Source organism: Apodemus sylvaticus, chromosome 22 (assembly GCF_947179515.1).
Source record: "Apodemus sylvaticus chromosome 22, mApoSyl1.1, whole genome shotgun sequence".
NCBI classification, from domain to species: Eukaryota; Metazoa; Chordata; class Mammalia; order Rodentia; family Muridae; genus Apodemus; species Apodemus sylvaticus.
Window position 1 is genome coordinate 51,440,557 of NC_067493.1, and position 17,956 is coordinate 51,458,512.

Genomic DNA, 17,956 nt, shown 5'->3' on the forward strand with positions numbered 1-17,956 from the left:
GGGGCAAGGTCCGAGGAGAGCACACCGCTGTCCACACCCCTGTTAGGGACAAGGGAGACCCTGGGTGTAAGAAGGATACAATTATCAGAAATAGAAACTGGGTCAGTTTTTCTTCAAATTTTGTTTTTAAAAAAAAAACTCTTCCAAATTATCAATATTTCATCCATATCTGCCTGTCCATTCAACCTTTGTTTCTTCTCTTCTGCCATCTCTGTAACATCTGGCCAGCATCCGAGCTTCCAGAAGGCACATTACTAAGAGGAAGAAGGAAAGAGGACCAGAGTGGAGAGGAACACTGGAGACAAATTCATGTCATCTGCTTCATCTTGGGGACTGAATCTAGGACCTTGCCTGCACCAGGAAAGCTCTCCACCATTGGGTGAGGCTCCCAGCCCCCTGCTTACTTCTCCTTAATATTTTTAAACCCAGGGTCTCACTAAATTGCAAGCCTGGCTTGAAACTCACTGTGCAGCCCAGGCAAGCACAGAAATAGCCATTTGCCTACCTTGGCTGCCCAGGTAGTCACATGATCAGGCTGACTCAGATTTGGTTGTCTGAGGAAGATGTCTCATTTAGCCAGCAGCTCCCTTGGGGAACTATGTTCCACACAAGTAACTTTTCCTCAGAACTGAAGCTTATCCTATTAAGCCTTGGAGTTACAAGACAGTTAGCCATCTTCAGAGGAAGTTTTACGTGATTCTTCTCCGAGATGCCCAGCTCACTTGGGCAGAGTAGTGCCTTGTGCAGACCCACAGTGTGTTTGCAGGGATGTGTGGCCTTCCTGGAGCCTTTGTGACCCTGATCAGGCACTGTGTCCATTCATGTCCCTTTGATCACATAGTTGAGGCAGAAAGCTGATACCAGCCCAGGTCAGCCTGACTATGAAGCCCAAATCTCTCTGTCTGCCTCTCTGTCTGTCTCTGTGTGTCTCTCTCTCACTCTATCTCTCTGTCTTTCTGTGTCTCTACATATGCGTTCACATAGGTGTGGGGGTGCATGTCTGTATATGCTCACATGTATGTGTAGATAGGGGTGGGATGTGGTACATGATCTCATTCATGGATGTATACTTGGAAGTTAAAGGTCAACCTTGGGTACCATTCTTCAGGAGCCATTCAACCTGTTCTGTGAGACAGGGTGTCTTATTGTGACATAGAGCTTACTGTGATCTAGGCTGCCTGGCCATCAAGGCCAATCTCTATCTCTCCAGTACTGGGGACCACCACATCTGAACTACTACACCTGAACCACCACACCTGGACCACCACATCTGAACTACTACACCTGGACCACCACACCTGGACCACCACATCTGAACTACTACACCTGGACCACCACACCTGGACCACCACACATAGACCACCACATCTGGACCACCACATCTGAACTACTACACCTGGACCACCACACCTGGACCACCACACATAGACCACTACACCTGGACCACCACACATAGACCACCACACCTGGACCACCACATCTGGACTACCACACATAGACCACCACACATAGACCACTACATCTGGACTACCACACATAGACCACTACACCTGGACCACCACACATAGACCACTACACCTGGACCACCACACATAGACCACCACACCTGGACCACCACACATAGATCACCACACCTGGACCACCACACATAGATCACCACACTTGGACCACCACACCTGGACCACCATACCTGGACCACCACACATAGACCACTACATCTGGACCACTACATCTGGACTACCACACATAGACCACTACACCTGGACCACCACACATAGACCACCACACCTGGACCACCACATCTGAACTACCACACATAGACCACTACACCTGGACCACCACATATAGACCACCACACCTGGACCACTACATCTGGACTACCACACATAGACCACTACACCTGGACCACCACACATAGACCACCACACATAGACCACCACATCTGGACTACCACACATAGACCACCACACCTGGACCACCATACCTGGACCACCACACATAGACCACTACATCTGGACCACTACATCTGGACTACCACACATAGACCACTACACCTGGACCACCACACATAGACCACCACACATAGACCACCACATCTGGACTACCACACATAGACCACTACACCTGGACCACCACACATAGACCACTACATCTGGACCACTATATCTGGACTATCACACATAGACCACTACACCTGGACCACCACACATAGATCACCACACCTGGACCACCACATCTGGACTACCACACATAGACCGCTACATCTGGACCACTACATCTGGACTACCACACATAGACCACTACACCTGGACCACCACATATAGACCACCACACCTGGACCACTACATCTGGACTACCACACATAGACCACTACACCTGGACCACCACACATAGACCACCACACATAGACCACCACATCTGGACTACCACACATAGACCACTACACCTGGACCACCACACATAGACCACTACATCTGGACCACTACATCTGGACTACCACACATAGACCACTACACCTGGACCACCACACATAGACCACCACACCTGGACCACCACATCTGGACTACCACACATAGACCACTACACCTGGACCACCACACATAGACCACTACATCTGGACCACTATATCTGGACTATCACACATAGACCACTACACCTGGACCACCACACATAGATCACCACACCTGGACCACCACATCTGGACTACCACACATAGACCGCTACATCTGGACCACTACATCTGGACTACCACACATAGACCACTACACCTGGACCACCACATATAGACCACCACACCTGGACCACTATATCTGGTCTACCACACATAGACCACTACACCTGGACCACCACACATAGACCACCACACCTGGACCACCACATCTGGACCACCACACATGGACCACCACACCTGGACCACCACACATAGACCACCACACCTGGACCACCACATCTGGACCACCACACATAGACTACCACACCTGGACCACCACACATAGACCACTACATCTGGACCACTACATCTGGACTACCACACATAGACCACTACACCTGGACCACCACACCTGGACCACCACACATAGACCACTACATCTGGACCACCATACTTGGACCACCACACACAGACCCCCACACCTGGACCACCACAGCTGGACCACCACACATAGACCACTACATCTGGACCACCATACCTGGACCACCACACCTGGACTACCACACCTGAACCACCACAGGTCAACCACCATATCTGGCTTTTTTGCATGGGTTTTGGGGATCAATCTAAGTACTCCTGTTTTATGGGAAACATTTTACTGTCTGAACCATCTCTTCAGCCTCTGGGTGACTTCTCTGCACCTAAGACCATTCCGTGGTATCTGGGAATCTCTTTGATTTATTTAAAAATACAAGGTACCTTTTGTCCTACATCTGAGTCTGAGGTCCTCTTCCGAGTTAGCTAGATCCTCCCACCCTCCTCCTTCCTTCTTGTAAAAGGGACACTCCACCCCCAAGACTAAATTCTTCAAGTATTAAGGGTTGAAGAAACAGAAGATGAAGTCAATATTGAGAACCCCATTACATATCGTGTTGTCTTGTTCTGGTTTCTGATTCTAGAATCAGGGACAAACCCAGATCCCATGACAAGCAGGTCATTTGAGAGGCAAGCTTGGTTGTGCCAGTTAGGTGACCCGGTAAGTTGGGCACAGAGGGAAGGCAGCCATTGTCAGCTGCATTGAACAGGTTGGGGCTTTAGACAGCCAGGGTCTATTACCAGCATGCGTAGGGAGAGCCCTGGGTCATCCCCTGGCCAAGGAAAACCCATGTCGCTCCTGAACCAGTGTCCATATTAGGTACTCTAGCCAACCCATGTTTCTAGTCTGAAAAAAATCTCCCAAGCAAAGGATCAATAATTACCCCCACAGTAAATAGAAGAGTGGCTATGGCCTTCTTGAAGACCTACTCTGTGTCAAGTATCTGACCTTGGCACAGTACTCCCATCCTTGGCTCTGAGACCTTGCAAGGCAGAAGGTGTGACTCTCCTCACCTCACTGCAGAAGACACCAAGGTTCAAACGGGGTCACTGACTTGACCCCATCAGCACAATCAGGAAGGGGTCAGGATGAGAACCCAAGTTGGATCAGAATCTCCACTCCATTTTCTGTTGGAAACTCCAAATCCCACCTGGGAATCCTCTCAGGCAATGATGTTCTACTTACCTCAGATACTGAGACAAGCCCTTGATCCCAACACACACTCCTGGGGGCCCTGGAAACCCACTCTGTAGCAAGTGGTCGTCTGATTGACTGGCACAGTAGCTGTTCTTCCAAAGACAGGGTTTGGAAAGATGTCCATTTCCAGTTGAACAGACGATGTTCTATAACTGGGGCACGTGGGGCAGAGCTCAGTTGGGGTCCCCTACCCACCAACCTTTCCAGGGCTGTCATCTCAGTGTCTGGCTAACCCTATCAGCCTCATCAGCCGTATCTCCATGTGCTAACCCTGGTTCTTCCCATCCGAGCCTCAGGGCAAGGCGGAAGAGCCCAGCCATGAGAGATGTTTTCCCTGTTTTCCTGCCTATCTGCCCAAATAAGGTTAAACCAAATTGTTATCTTTTTCTTTTTCACATATTAAACTATCTTTCTAAGTGGGCTTCTTGAAAGGGATGCAGGATGGAGGGAGGGTAGAAGGAGACATTTCTTCCTGGCTGCTTCTGGGGTAGAGTTCAGTTTTTCCGAGTCAGATACTTCTTGGATCAACTCCCACTTGACATCAGCAGGTTGGTTCTCTGACTTGAGGCTTCCCAGATACCATTCTCAGCATGCCATGATCCTCCAAACCCTCCAAGGGCCGCTCTTACAGCAGAACTCACTTCAGGCTCCCTGTGTGACTTTAGAGGGACTGACTACCCCTTTCCTCCCTTCTATCCTCCCTCCCTTCCTTCCTTCTTTCCTTCTGTCCTTCCTCCCTCATATTCTCTGTACTTCAACCACTTGGTTTTACCCGAACATAACTTTTGATCCTGAAACTATCAAGCCTGTTTGTTCCCAGAAAGACAAGACGGTGACCGCAGACACACTTTAGCTCCCCAGTATCACAATCCAAAGGTCCATCATTCATCTTCTACTTGCAGGAAAGATGGCTCAAAGGAGGCCATCATTATCAACACCAACATCATCATCATCCTCACCACCACCACCACCATCACAATAACCATTACCATCCTCCTCCTCCCCATCACCACCATCACCACCAACACTACCACCATTACCATAACCATCATCATCACCATTCTCCTCCTCACCATCACCATCATCACCACCAACACTACCACCATTACCATAACCATCATCATCACCATTCTCCTCCTCACCATCACCATCATCACCACCAACACTACCACCATTACCATAACCATCATCATCACCATCCTCCTCCTCACCATCACCACCATCACCACCAACACTACCACCATTACCATAACCATCATCATCACCATCCTCCTCCTCACCATCACCATCATCACCAATATTATTGCCATGACCCCACCCAGTTCCCAATATGTGAATCTCTTTCTTACATACAACTATAATAGCATTCAAATTTTTCCCTACAACAATAAAAACTATTGCACATCAGAGATGGTTAATTCCCAGGATGGTTTTTGCAAGAAGTAAAGTGTTTCTATTCATGGAAAAGCTAGTTCAGGCTTCAAGCGGGTGATCTCCAAAACACACGCTTGTAATTACATCCTGCCAGCATCCTGCCTGGTGGACAGCCTCCTGGGCCTCCAGGAACTCCATGGCAGCTGCAGCAGCTGCACCCATGGGTCCCCGGTTTGGTAAGGGTAGAGCAGTGAGCTCCCACACCAACCTGGCTACCTTCACGGTCCAGTCCCTATCACCTGTGGCTACAGCTATTTTGTGAACAAAGCACTTTGCAAGAAATATGCTGTATGTAGGTGCCAGAGCAAACAGAGGTAAGGAGACTGTACAGGGCACACAGTGATTGAAAACGCAGTGAGTGGATCCTGTAATGCAGCCAGCTGTACAAAGGGCCAGGGGCCCCATCTAAGTGCAAATGAGTAATCGCTAATGTGGAAAGAAAGCAGAGTCAGCCTGTTCTACCAAGCAGGAAAGGGACTCGAACAGAGTGGGCATCCAAAGAGCCCAGGAAAGGTGGAACCAGTACCTTAGCCAAGCCAGGCGTCTCATGAAGCTGCTGCCCCACTTACTAGAGCATTGATCAGAGGGTTCACACCTATGGAAGCTGGCAATGGCCTTAAAAGGAACATGTCAGTCAATGTACTGGCTAGCACCAACCTGCCTCTGTGGCAAAGTGTCTGACTTGGGGTTGACCAAGGAATTTGCTCAAGCCCTTGGGACTTTGGCTAGAACAGGGAAAGTCCCAGGCTAAGCAGGGCACTAGCGGCTATAATCACTGTGTAATTATGACCTTGGAAACTCCCATAAGTCATCCTAAAACCTTAAGGTGGAAATAATATCACGAGAGCGTGAAGGTTTGGTAATGCATCCGTGGTAGTGCTGGGCAAGCGACTGGCCGCTGACATGCTGAACCTGGATGGTGTAGGCAGCAAGCCCTTTGGTTGGGAGTAGTTCATTTATTCTGCAAACCTGTTTCTCTAAACCAGGGGCAAAGGCACCTCTGTATCTGACAATGGGTATTGACTTTTTCCATTGTCACTCCTAGGAATGGGGGTCACACAGAATCACTACACCACTGAGGGTTAGGTGCCCTGGTGCAAGTTATAAAGCCTGGTGTAAAAGAGAAGTTGAGGCAGCTAAAACATACAGGGTTAGTTTAAATGTTATATCTCTATTGGTGGCTTGGGATAATGTCTCCTTCTTTATAAAAATTACTTTTAAGTGCATGTGTGTATGGACATGGGTGCAGCTCACTCAGGGGCCACAAGAGGGCGTCAGATCTGAAGTTATAGGCAGCTGTGAGCAGCCTGACGGGGATGCTGATAAAACTTGAACCTAGGTCCTCTGAAAGAGCATCAAGTTGCTGGAGGGATGGCTCAGCGGTTAAGAGCACTGCCTGTTCTTCCAGAGGTCCTGAGTTCAATTCCCAGCAACCACATGGTGGCTCACAGCTATCAGTAATATATCTGATGCCCTCTTCTAGTATATCTGAAGACAGTGACAGCGTACTCATATATGTAAAATAAATAAATCTTTTTTTTTTTTTTTAAGGAGCATCAAGCACTCTAAACTGCTGAGCCCTCTCTGTAATCCCAGCCCTAACTTTATCACAACAGTAGTAGCCTGGGCAGAAAGGAAAATGCATCTTAGCTTCAATTTTCTTTTTCTACCATGTAAGCCTCTCAAAACGCTCTTGTGTAGATGACTGTTTGGCTACAAGAAATTGGATGAAGCCAGGTGTGGTGGCACACATCTGTAATCCTAGCAATGGGGAGCCTAAGGCAGGAGAATGATGATAAGTTTGAGGCCAGCCTGGGCTATCTAGCTGAGTTGTAGGCTGACCTGAGCTACACTGAGAGAAAGAGAGGGGGGGGGGGAGAGGGAGAGGGAGAGAGAGAGAAGAGGAGAGGAGAGTGGAGAAGAAGACAGAGGACAGGACGGGACAGGAGGGGAGGGGAGGAAAGGGGAGGGGAGGGAAGGAGAGGGGAGGGGAGGGGAGGGAAGGGAACCTAGAAAGGTTTCCAATAAATGAGACCTCAGGGCTTCAGACCCCCAATGGAAGGAGCCCGCCCTGAGAAGGGTCCACACAGACAACCAAAAGCCGGGAAACCCACTGCAAGAGCAGACCCTGGCAGCTGAGTCGATGCCACTGATGAGACAATGCAGAGCAGTGCTGACATCCGGCCTCTCTGCACGCCGCTCCCTTCCACACTCCTGAACGGATTAGATGAAACGCCTCGATTTAGATAACTGGAAATTGCTTTCCGAGCCTTAATTTCCTATTAGCTCATTAATCTCTCTATTCAAACTCCCAACAAGACAGCTGATGATAATTCCGGAGGAAGTGGGCACTTAAGAGGAGAGCTGTGGAGGGGGGAGAGGGGCTAGGCACGGAGGAGACATATCTGGCTTCCTGGGTAGAAGGCTATCCCAACACTAATTTGTAAAGGCAGCAATGGCGCCAGTTTTCACTAATTGGAGCTCATAATAGGCCAGGTAAGGGAAGAGCGTGCATTCCGGCAGGCCAATTAGGTCGTCGTTTTCTTTTTAACAGTTTTAGTAGTGACTTTTCTCACTGCTGTGACAAAACACCAGCAAAAGCAAACTTGGGAAAGGAAGAATTAACTTTGGCTCAGTTTTGAAAGTGCAGTCCATCATGGTAGGGAAGGCACGGAGGCAGGAGAATGAGGTGGCTGCCACACAGCCCCTGTAACCACATGCAACCCCAACCCCCAATCAGGAATCGGCAAGAGATGAACACCGGTGCTCGATTTCTCTTGTGATTCCATCCAGGTCCCCAGCCCATGGGATGAGGCACCCAACAGGTAGCCTGGCTTTTTCCATCTCAACTGATCTGATCTGGAAACTTCAGACATTCCCAGAGGTATGCTTCCTGGAGAGCCTAGATCCTCTCAAGTTGATGATCCACAGCAAACCTCTACTGTCACGAAGCCATTTTAGAGAACAGGACATTGAAGCACCGAACTGATCACATGACAAGCATGAAGTAGCATCAGAAGTCAGGCATGTCCCACCAATCTGAGAACTTTATCCATTTTATCCCATGCCATTGCCTCCAGTGCCTGGAAACCCCTTTAATATATCATATTAATGCTTAATACCCTTAATCCCCAAATCTAAAATCCAGATGGCTTCTGTCTTGAAACTTTCTAAGAACCCACAAGACCACAGGTAGAGTGCTATCCACACCTGAGCCCAGAGTTAAAATATGAGCTCCCAAAAAATACTATGCAAAGGAAGTTCAGATTTTGGGTTTAGACTTGGCCCTCAAACACTTCAGATAGGCAAATGTTTGCATTATGCAGACATTCCAAAGTCAGAAAACATCTCAAACCTAAAACCACTTTTGGTCCCAAGCAGTAAGAAAGTACAGATGAGGGTTTCTTAACTTGTGATACTAAGTATCCAGCTGGTAACCAAGCAATACAGTCCAGTGTTTCTTATTCTGTGATACTAAGTATCTAGCTGGTATCCAAGCAGTACAGGTAAGTGTTTCTTATCTTGTGATACTAAGTATCCAGCTGGCAAGTATTAGCAGGTGACTGATGAAATGCTCTTGCCCAGTTCGGTAAGAAGTGATCTCCACCTTCCTCCTTCTCAGGGCCATATCTCTGAAAGGTCACTCATCACTGCTCTTCCTGTCCTTCCTTCCACTCAGACACACTTCTCTGCTGAGTCTTAAGTCCTTGACTATGGAGCCTGTATAGTGCCTGTTCCTGTCCCTCATCCAATCCTCCTGGGAGCCCATTCAATATGTTTCCTTTTTTTTTTCAATCCTTGAAAAACATATGCAAATAAATGTCCACCCTCTCACCTTAACTGATGCTCCCTGAGAGACTGTCTCCATAGGATAAGTTTCAACTGACAGCCTCAGTGCACACACATAGGTATAGCATGGATCTGTTGGAGCTGACAAAGGTTTGGACAAAGCATGCCAGGACACCATAACAGCTGCAGCAGCTGCCGTTACTGGTGAATGGCTGAGCACATTGGTAAAGTCACCAGTACCATCCGACCAGAGTTGATCTGAATTCTGACCCACCCCTCTATGTGCCAGGAGCTATTTTGCACAAGGTGGAGTGAGGAGTGGGGAGTGTTCCTAGATAACAGTGTGAGGGGAGGACATTTCAATGACTCCCTCCAGTAGTCCAGTGGTGGGCGCCAATATCACGTATACTCTTCAGAGGAGAAAAAGCAAGATTACGGGCCTCTTAGGAGTTCAAGCAGAGATGGAACCCAACCTTGGTATTAGTGGCTTCCAGCACCTCAGCTCTGTGTGGCTGGCCCTCTCTCCTGTCCCCAGTCGCCTCTCTAGACCCTTGGCAGGGTCTTGGGCTTTGCTCATTACTCCTAGAACAGAAGGTAGGGAGGAAAAGCTGCCTCCAGGTCCCACCTCTAGTGCTGAAAATTGAAAAAGCTTGAGAAGTGTTCAGCCTCACTGACTCCTGGCTGAGTCCCTGTCACCTAATTACTTGACTTCAAAGCCTCTACACAGCAGGTGTGAGGATGTGAAAGCCATTTCCTCCACAGGACACAGCGTGAGGTGATTCAGTCAAGATGAGTCTCTCAGGCAGCAGGTGTGCTGGGGAGACCAGGCAGCCTCTGAGCTGGACCCAAGCACCTGCCCCTGTGCATCCCAGAGTCAGAAAACTAAGGGGCCACCTGAGAGCCTGGGACCACAGAGGACATTGGCTCAGAATGCTAATATATAGCAATTACTGTCCCAACTGCCCTAAGAACATGGAGCTAAAGGATCTCCAGGGGCTGGAAATAATTAATCCTCTCCACAGCCCAGGCCAGCAGGGAGCTATTCCTGGCTGACTTACTCAGGTGAAGCCACCAGGCAGGCATTTTACAAGATACCTGAAGAGAGAGAGAGAGAGAGAGAGAGAGAGAGAGAGAGAGAGAGAGAGAGAGAGACTCTTAATGAGTGTCTCCTATTGGTCAAGTTGTCTGTTTTGTGATTATTGAACCTGAGGAACTAGTGAATATATGTGTACAAATATATGCAGAGGAACACATGACATATGTACATATATGCAGAAGGACATATGACGTGTATATAGGCATGCAGAGGGACACATGGCATGTGTACATATATATGCAAAGGGACACTTGACATGTATATGCATACATGCAGAGAGACACATGACATATGTGTGCATGTACGCAGAGGGACACATGGCATGTGTGCACATATATGCAGAGGGACACATGAAGGACAGAAATATGAGGTAACTTGCCCATGATCACACAACTAAATGTGGTTCAATCTGTCTCCAGAACCCATGGCTGGTGTCCATGTCATCCCTTGCCTCATTCCTAACACTCTGTCAGACATGACAGAATGGGAGTGAGGGAGGAGTAGGGGTGAAGGTCGGGTGGCCCCACCTCCCAACCAGAATTAGCATCCAACACGAAGCCATGGAAAGAACGAAGCAGGAGCTAAGGTGTCTGCGTTCGAGTCCTCCCCCCCCCTTCTCAGCTGTGACCTTTCCAAGCTGAGACACAGATTTCACAGATATTAAAATGGGGGAGATTATAACACACCTTCAGAGACGGCACACGACGAGGAAGAATAGAGGAGAAAGAACTTTGCAAACTATCCAAGGGCTCTGCAAACCACAGGACTTGACGTTGTCCACTGTCCTCATAAATAAAAAGGTTTTATTGCACCAAACTCACTGCCATAACTATTTCTGAATTGTCTGGGGCTGCTTTTAAGACACAGGAGTCAGTTTTGAGCATCTGTAAGGGACACACCGAGGCCCCGGAGGCCCATGGGGCTTAAAATATTTACTACAGAGCCACTAGAAGTTACTTCTGTTGTGGCAGAAGTTCTGGGACAACTATAGCTCCAGGGACATAGTCCACCATGGTAGGAAAGTCTAGTGGTGGGAACCTGAGTTCCTGTCATAGCAGTGGTGAGGAAACAGAAAGTACCAGGCAGAGAGAGTCAAGCTAGGACAACTCACGTCTATTCCTATAGCCCAGTGTCTGTAGCTAGACTCCATGTTCAAACAGATCAGCCAATTCCCAAAGCATCAGCTGGGAACCAAGCATCCAATCACATGAGACTGCAGGAAACACTTCACATTCCAAACCATCACAGAGGCCCTGCGTGCGCATGGGAGCCCCTACCAGCCCCACACATGGTGCTAACCCCCTCAACCTCCTCTCAGCTCCGGCTTTCATTTAAAAAAAAAAGTCTCTCCCAAGTCAGGAGCTCACACTTCCTGGGCCGCGCCCACGCCCACCCCTGCACTGGCCCACGCCCACCCCTGCACTGGCTAGCCCCTGGCAGTGTAACACGTCCCTTAAAGGAGAACATTACTCACTTGCAGTTTTTACACTTGAGGCCAAAAAGCATCCCTTTCCCGCAGACCGTGCACGTCTGAGACATCCAGTACTTGGTGGAAAACCTGTGGGAAAGAAACAGGAAATGCCCAAGCTGAGACGCTGGCCACACATCCAGCAGGATGAGCCCCTAGAATGGGAAGCCTATAAACTCTGGATCCCAGCCCTGTTTGGTCCAAGACAGGTGGCAATTAAGTTTAATCAAGTTGCTTAAACCGTGAAGCCTCAGTTTCCTCGACTGTAAAGTTGGAGGCCCTTGTGATGTTGTTGAAGGTGTCATAGCATCTGGGACCTGGGTTGTGCTCAAAGAACTGGGCTGTGACTGTGATGACCTTGAGTGTTCAATACGGTCAGTGATTCACTCAGCAAACACACTGAGATTGATCTGCTCATGGCACGTTCAGTTCTATAAGACAGCAATGGACCCTCCAAGTCCAGGAGCAGTGGAGCATTCCCAGCCCCCGCCCCCCCACCTCCCCCCTTTGGCCTTTTCTGACCATCAGCCCATCTTCCCTTAATCACTGCCACCTGCTGCAAAGTGTGGAAATCCCCGCACATCCCAGTCGGTCACCAATTCGGTTTGGAAATCATTAGATTAACTCACAGATCACCCCTCTGGGCACTGTGGTGTGCTTTCCGCCTTGAGATAGGAGACAGAGGTGGGGGCTGCCCCCCCCCCACCAAAATCCTTGAAGGTTCCTGGGTCACAGTTAATTTTAATTTCCAATTTGCGCCACCGCTGGTGGTAGTTGTGGCTAATCTCCAAGGCCTCCTCCGAGTGTCAAAGGGGAAACTTGGACTGGACTCAGTTACATAACTCAGGCACAGGGAACTTTGAGGGAGGGAGCCTGCCTCTCTCTGCTGCCCCTCTTGTGGGATCTGGGTCAGACCTTGAGCCATCGGCAGCCTGGAGCAGCCCCAGCTAGGCAAACAGTGATATTCAGGGCGGAGATGCTGGCTGGCCTGTGCTCCCTTTCCAGCCTTGGACTTGGGCTTGGCTAAGCCCCTCTGGGTCTTAGCAGGGCTTAGCGGGTCTATTCCGCACACTGGGGTGGCTCAGGGGAGGGATAGCAGAAGACCCACACACTGGATAGCAGCCTAGGAAGGGGGAAGGTGTGAGGGGGCCTGCAGGCTGTTTTCTCTCCTCTTCAGCCTTGTCCTATCCCCTGGGTGAGTTCTCTGCTCTGGGCTCCTGCTGTGAAAATTCTAATGACAGAGAGCGAGGTCTATTGCTGCTAGTGGTGTTTGTTTTGTTTTTGTTTTTGTTTTTGTTTTTTTATGAGATAGGGTTTTATTACAAAGCCCAGGCTATCCTTGAACTCTTGACCCTGGGCCTCGCAGTCTTGTGTGCCAGGACTGCTAGCTTGCACCATTACACCCGGCAACACGGGGAATGGGTTGTTAATGTCATTTCTTTATCAGGCCAGGAGACTCTCCTTCCTGGCATCTAGCCAGGGGCTGGGAATGAGGGTGTGAGGCTGAAGAGTTGATGGTCACCAGGAGGCCCTCACCTCACCAGGAAACCAGCTCTGGCGACTAAGGTGGCCAGTCTGCCTGGCTCCCCTAGACACCAGGTTGGGCAGCACCAGGTTCCGGGGCAATGGCGAGAAAGCCCAGGGATGGGCGCCAACCAGGTGAGGCTGAGGTGAGAGTGTCTCCAGTCAGGGGTGTGGCTGAGCAGCAAGTGTGAGGAGAGGTGGTTTATACAGAGGTGGAAATGAACCACAGCCGTGGGAAAACCAGGAGGGACCGTGGTCGCACAAGGTAGAGCTGAGCCAGAAAGCAGTTTTCCAAGGCCCGCCCCTTCCCGCCACAGCTCAGCCGCTAACCACTGCTCCACCTGGTCACTGACATGTCCACCACTATTTCTCACCACTACGCCAAGGTCTCCCTTGGTCTGTGTTCTGACATTTTCCTGTAAGAGCTGTTGATAAACCCACATTAACAGAGTGCTTGGTCCAGCCTTGCCCCGGGCTGAGGCTGTGTGTCTGCATTGGTACCCGGTGTTTCTTCCCTCAGGCCTCTGACAGACCTCTGGGGACTGTCATGGTTTGTTGACAGACCCTCTGCTGACTGGTCAGCTCCCCGGGGGACCCACGTCCCACAGCATTGACAATAGCACTCTGCCCTGCAACAGTGACACTGGCCTTCTGCACATTGGGAGGAAGGCTCCAGCTGGCCGCCTAGGGACAGAAACTCACCAGCTCTCAGACCTCACAGGCCGGCCGAGCATAATTAATTAGCTTTCCGTCTGAGGCCTCAGTTTCTCCCCAGCAGTGAGCTTCGCCATCCCGGCCTGATTTCCCCTCTTCTCCCCTGAGTCTGTGAGGAGACTGGAGCAATGTGAAGAAAGCTCGATCTGGGAGAGCCGTGGAGTTGTTGGAAAACAAATTCCAGGCCGTGGGGGTATCCCGGGGAAGGCCTCCTGCTTGCCTGATGGCCTGCTGCTTTGGGCTAACCTTATCATTGAGTTTAGCCGGCCACCTTGAGTTTCGTTGAGTAGAGAGCCCCATTGGGGAGCCTGAAGTACTTATTAATATCAGCAAGGTGTGTGTGCGGTTCCCAACATCACCTTAGTTATAAGCAGGATGCATGAACTTATGGGATTCAGCTTAATTCTTACAGGAAAAATAAAGTTTCTTCCCCAACTGTGGTTTGATCTCACACTCCATAGTCTACTAGACTTGTCTCATGGATATATAGTTTAATGTTATTTCTTTGAAGATCTTGACTGTAGTATCCCAGGTCTCTCGTTTTATGGTACGTGCTTTTTGATAATAAAAAGCATCATTTGAACAACAACAACAACAAAAATAGAGCCCAGAGAGGTTAAGTAATATTTCGAGGCTACAAAGCGTTACCAGGAGGGATTAGAACTCGGCTCAGCCTGACTATAAAGCCTCTGCTTTTAGCTGCCTGCTGTGGATTTGACCAAGGCAAGGCTGTGATGCAGATACTTCGGTCCAGCAAAAGACAGGACATGACAGTGTGGGAGGCGGGGGTGGACACATTACTGTCACCCATAGGAACGAGCCCCCTTCCCCTCCATCAGCCTCTACCTACCTGTGCTTGATGGAATTGCCAAGGTCTCTGCGTGGGATCTGTGGTGACCAGCGAGGTACAGAGAGTGTGTCTGTAGGAACAAGAACAGACAGGAAGGTCAAAGGTCGAGCCATCTCTGCCTGGCAGCAGATGCCTTCAAATATGGAGGTAGGGTGTGTGGAAGCATACACTTCAGTCAGTCTAGCGATCAGGCTGAGGCAGGAGGACCGCGAGTTCTGGCCTCTAACTTCCACATATGTGCTCACATACACACACAACTGATTAATTAATTAGTTAGTTAATTAGTTAATTAAATGTCAATGTTTTAAAGGCCTTGATTATAATATCCCAGAGTCTTCCTTTATTTCTCTCATTGTATGGTGTGTGCTGTTTAAGAATAAAAGTGGCATTTAAATAAAAATGGAGCCAGAGAGGTTAGGTTAATTTCTTGATCGCTTAATTGATTAAATTTACATCTTTGTCATGTAAAAATGGAAAAGAGATATAGAGAAGTGTGGGGGCTGTGGAAAGAACACAACTTAGCGTGCCCTCAGCTTAACAGTTCTTAGCATGAGGCACTCACAGGCAGAGTGACGCCAGGCCACGCCCTCCAGCAGAACACACGGCTTGGAGAAGGGGAGTCACTTGCTTGAGGCCATACAGCTCAGAGTCTGCACATAGCTGGGAATCCCAGTATGAGGGATCCCAAGCCATGTCCTGGCACACAACGTTGTCGATTCCATATGTCTCTTCCACAGACCCACCGTCCTCTTCTCTGTAACACCTCCTTTACGGTCCACATGTTGACTTACTTAACATTTTACATCTGAGTGTCCTTTTCTTTTGTTGTTGTTGTTTGAATGTTTATTTAAAAAGCAGACTCTAAGCTCAGCAAGGTGTGGCATATTTTTAATCCCAGCACTTGGTGGTAGGGGGTGGAGCTGAGGCAGGAGGATGCTGGTAAGATTGAGGCCTGAGTTACATTTGACAAACACTCTATGTAGAAAACCCTTTGTATATTGAAGATGGCTTTTGGAATGTCCAGCTGTGAACAATCTGAACTCATATTAGAACAAGTGAGTGAATGAACAAGTGAATATGTGGATGCCTGGATGGGATGAAGGATGGATGGACAGACAAACGGACGGACGGATGGATGGATGGATGGATGGGTGGATGGATGGATAAGTGGATGGGCAGATGGATGGATGGGTGGATGGATAGATGGATGGACAGATGGACAGATGGATGGATGGATAGATGGGTGGATGGGTGGATGGGTAGATGGATAGATGGGTGGATGGATGGATGGATGGATGGATGGATAGATGGATAGATGGGTGGATGGATGTGTGTTTGAGGACACACAGGTGGACAGGTAAGTGTATGGATGGATAATGCTGGATGGGTACATAGATGAAGGAATGAATGGATGGGTGGATGGATGGATGGACAGATGGATGGATAGATAGACAAATAAGAATAAAAAAGAAACAATAAAGCACACAGACTATAGACTGTGTGCCTGGCCCTGCTTTTTCTCTCTATCTCCCCTCCTCCTCCCCTTCTTCTTCTTCTTCTTCTTCTTCTTCTTCTTCTTCTTCTTCTTCTTCTTCTTCTTCTTCTTCTTCTTCTTCTTCTTCTTCTTCTTCTCCTTCTTCTCCTTCTTCTCCTTCTTCTCCTCCTTCTCCTTCTCCTTCTCCTTCTCCCTCTCCCTCTCCCTCTCCCTCTCCCTCTCCCTCTCCCTCTCCCTCTCCCCCCCTCTCTCTTTCCATGCCTTAGGAACAAACCACAAAGTCACAAATGACCAAGTTCTAGGTCTTCTGAAATGCTGAGCCCCACCCCCATCACTCCCCACCCCCAGCCTCCTGGAAGTCCTTGGCAGGCAGCAGACATAAAACAGTTCTAGACAGACAGGGAGAGAGGCAAGTGGCCAAGCCCATGCCAGCACCCACTTCTCAGCCAGATGGATGGAGCCTTCTGTGGGCCGCAGGGCTGCAGATGCAGTCTCCATTTCTCACAGCCATTGTTACGGAGTGCAGATCTCATTGGGAGAGCTGGGCATGTCGGAACACATTGGGGAGCATTTAACCCCAGCCTGCTCTCTCTTCTATCTAGGGATGGTCCAGCCATCTGAAAGCTGTTTCCAGAGACCTCTATGCTGCCCTTGAAAAGCTGGGACCCATTTTTACAAGAGCTGATGCTTGTCCAAGCCCCAAATGCTAAGGAAAACTGAAGAAAGAAGCAGCTTGCTTGATTCAAAAGACCCACAGCCTGCGCAAGGTTTAACTAAAGTTTGACACACACTTTACTACTCAGTTCTATTTCTGCGGGAGATAAAAAAGAAAAAACCAATATTCTTTAAGAATATTTCTCCGTGTCAATCCCTTTTTCAGAATGACGTCAGACATGGGAGGAAAGATAGTACCCATTAATGCTGAAAGGCTAGATAGGAAAAGGTCAGCCTCCTCTGAGCCATTTATACAATGGGAAGTACTGAATGTGAGTCCACTCACAGGCCATTAGTAGTGTTTGACTAGAGATGAGTTGAGAAAGACTGAGAGGAAGAACAGTGAGATTGATTAGTAATGTCTGCCCTGAGTGAGGAAGGAGGCCGACCTTACAAATCTTGAGGCTGATTAATAATGTTTGCCCTGAGTGAGGAAGGTAGACCTTACAAGTCTTGAGATTGAGTAGTAATGCCTTCCCTGAGTGAGGAAGGAGTTAGACCTTACAAGTCTTGAGATTGACTAGTAATGTCTGCCCTGAGTAAGGAAAGAGGTAGTTCTGACAAGTCATATACCTATAAAAATATCTATACCTATACCTATACATATATATATTTCCTCTACAAAAGCAAAAATCAAATCTTCATCTTT

General features: G+C 48.8%; 1 protein-coding gene across 1 annotated transcript in view; it reads right to left on the reverse strand.

Moving 5' to 3' along the window:
- Positions 1-17,956, reverse strand: part of LOC127672516 (kinase suppressor of Ras 2-like) — a 157,587-nt gene that overhangs the window by 79,576 nt on the left and 60,055 nt on the right. Inside the window, exons 3-4 of the mRNA XM_052167647.1 lie at positions 15,099-15,168; positions 12,017-12,100 (exon numbers count right to left, since the gene is read on the reverse strand). Coding sequence (XP_052023607.1) covers positions 12,017-12,100; positions 15,099-15,168 — 154 coding nt within the window. The remainder of the gene's footprint in view (positions 1-12,016; positions 12,101-15,098; positions 15,169-17,956) is intronic.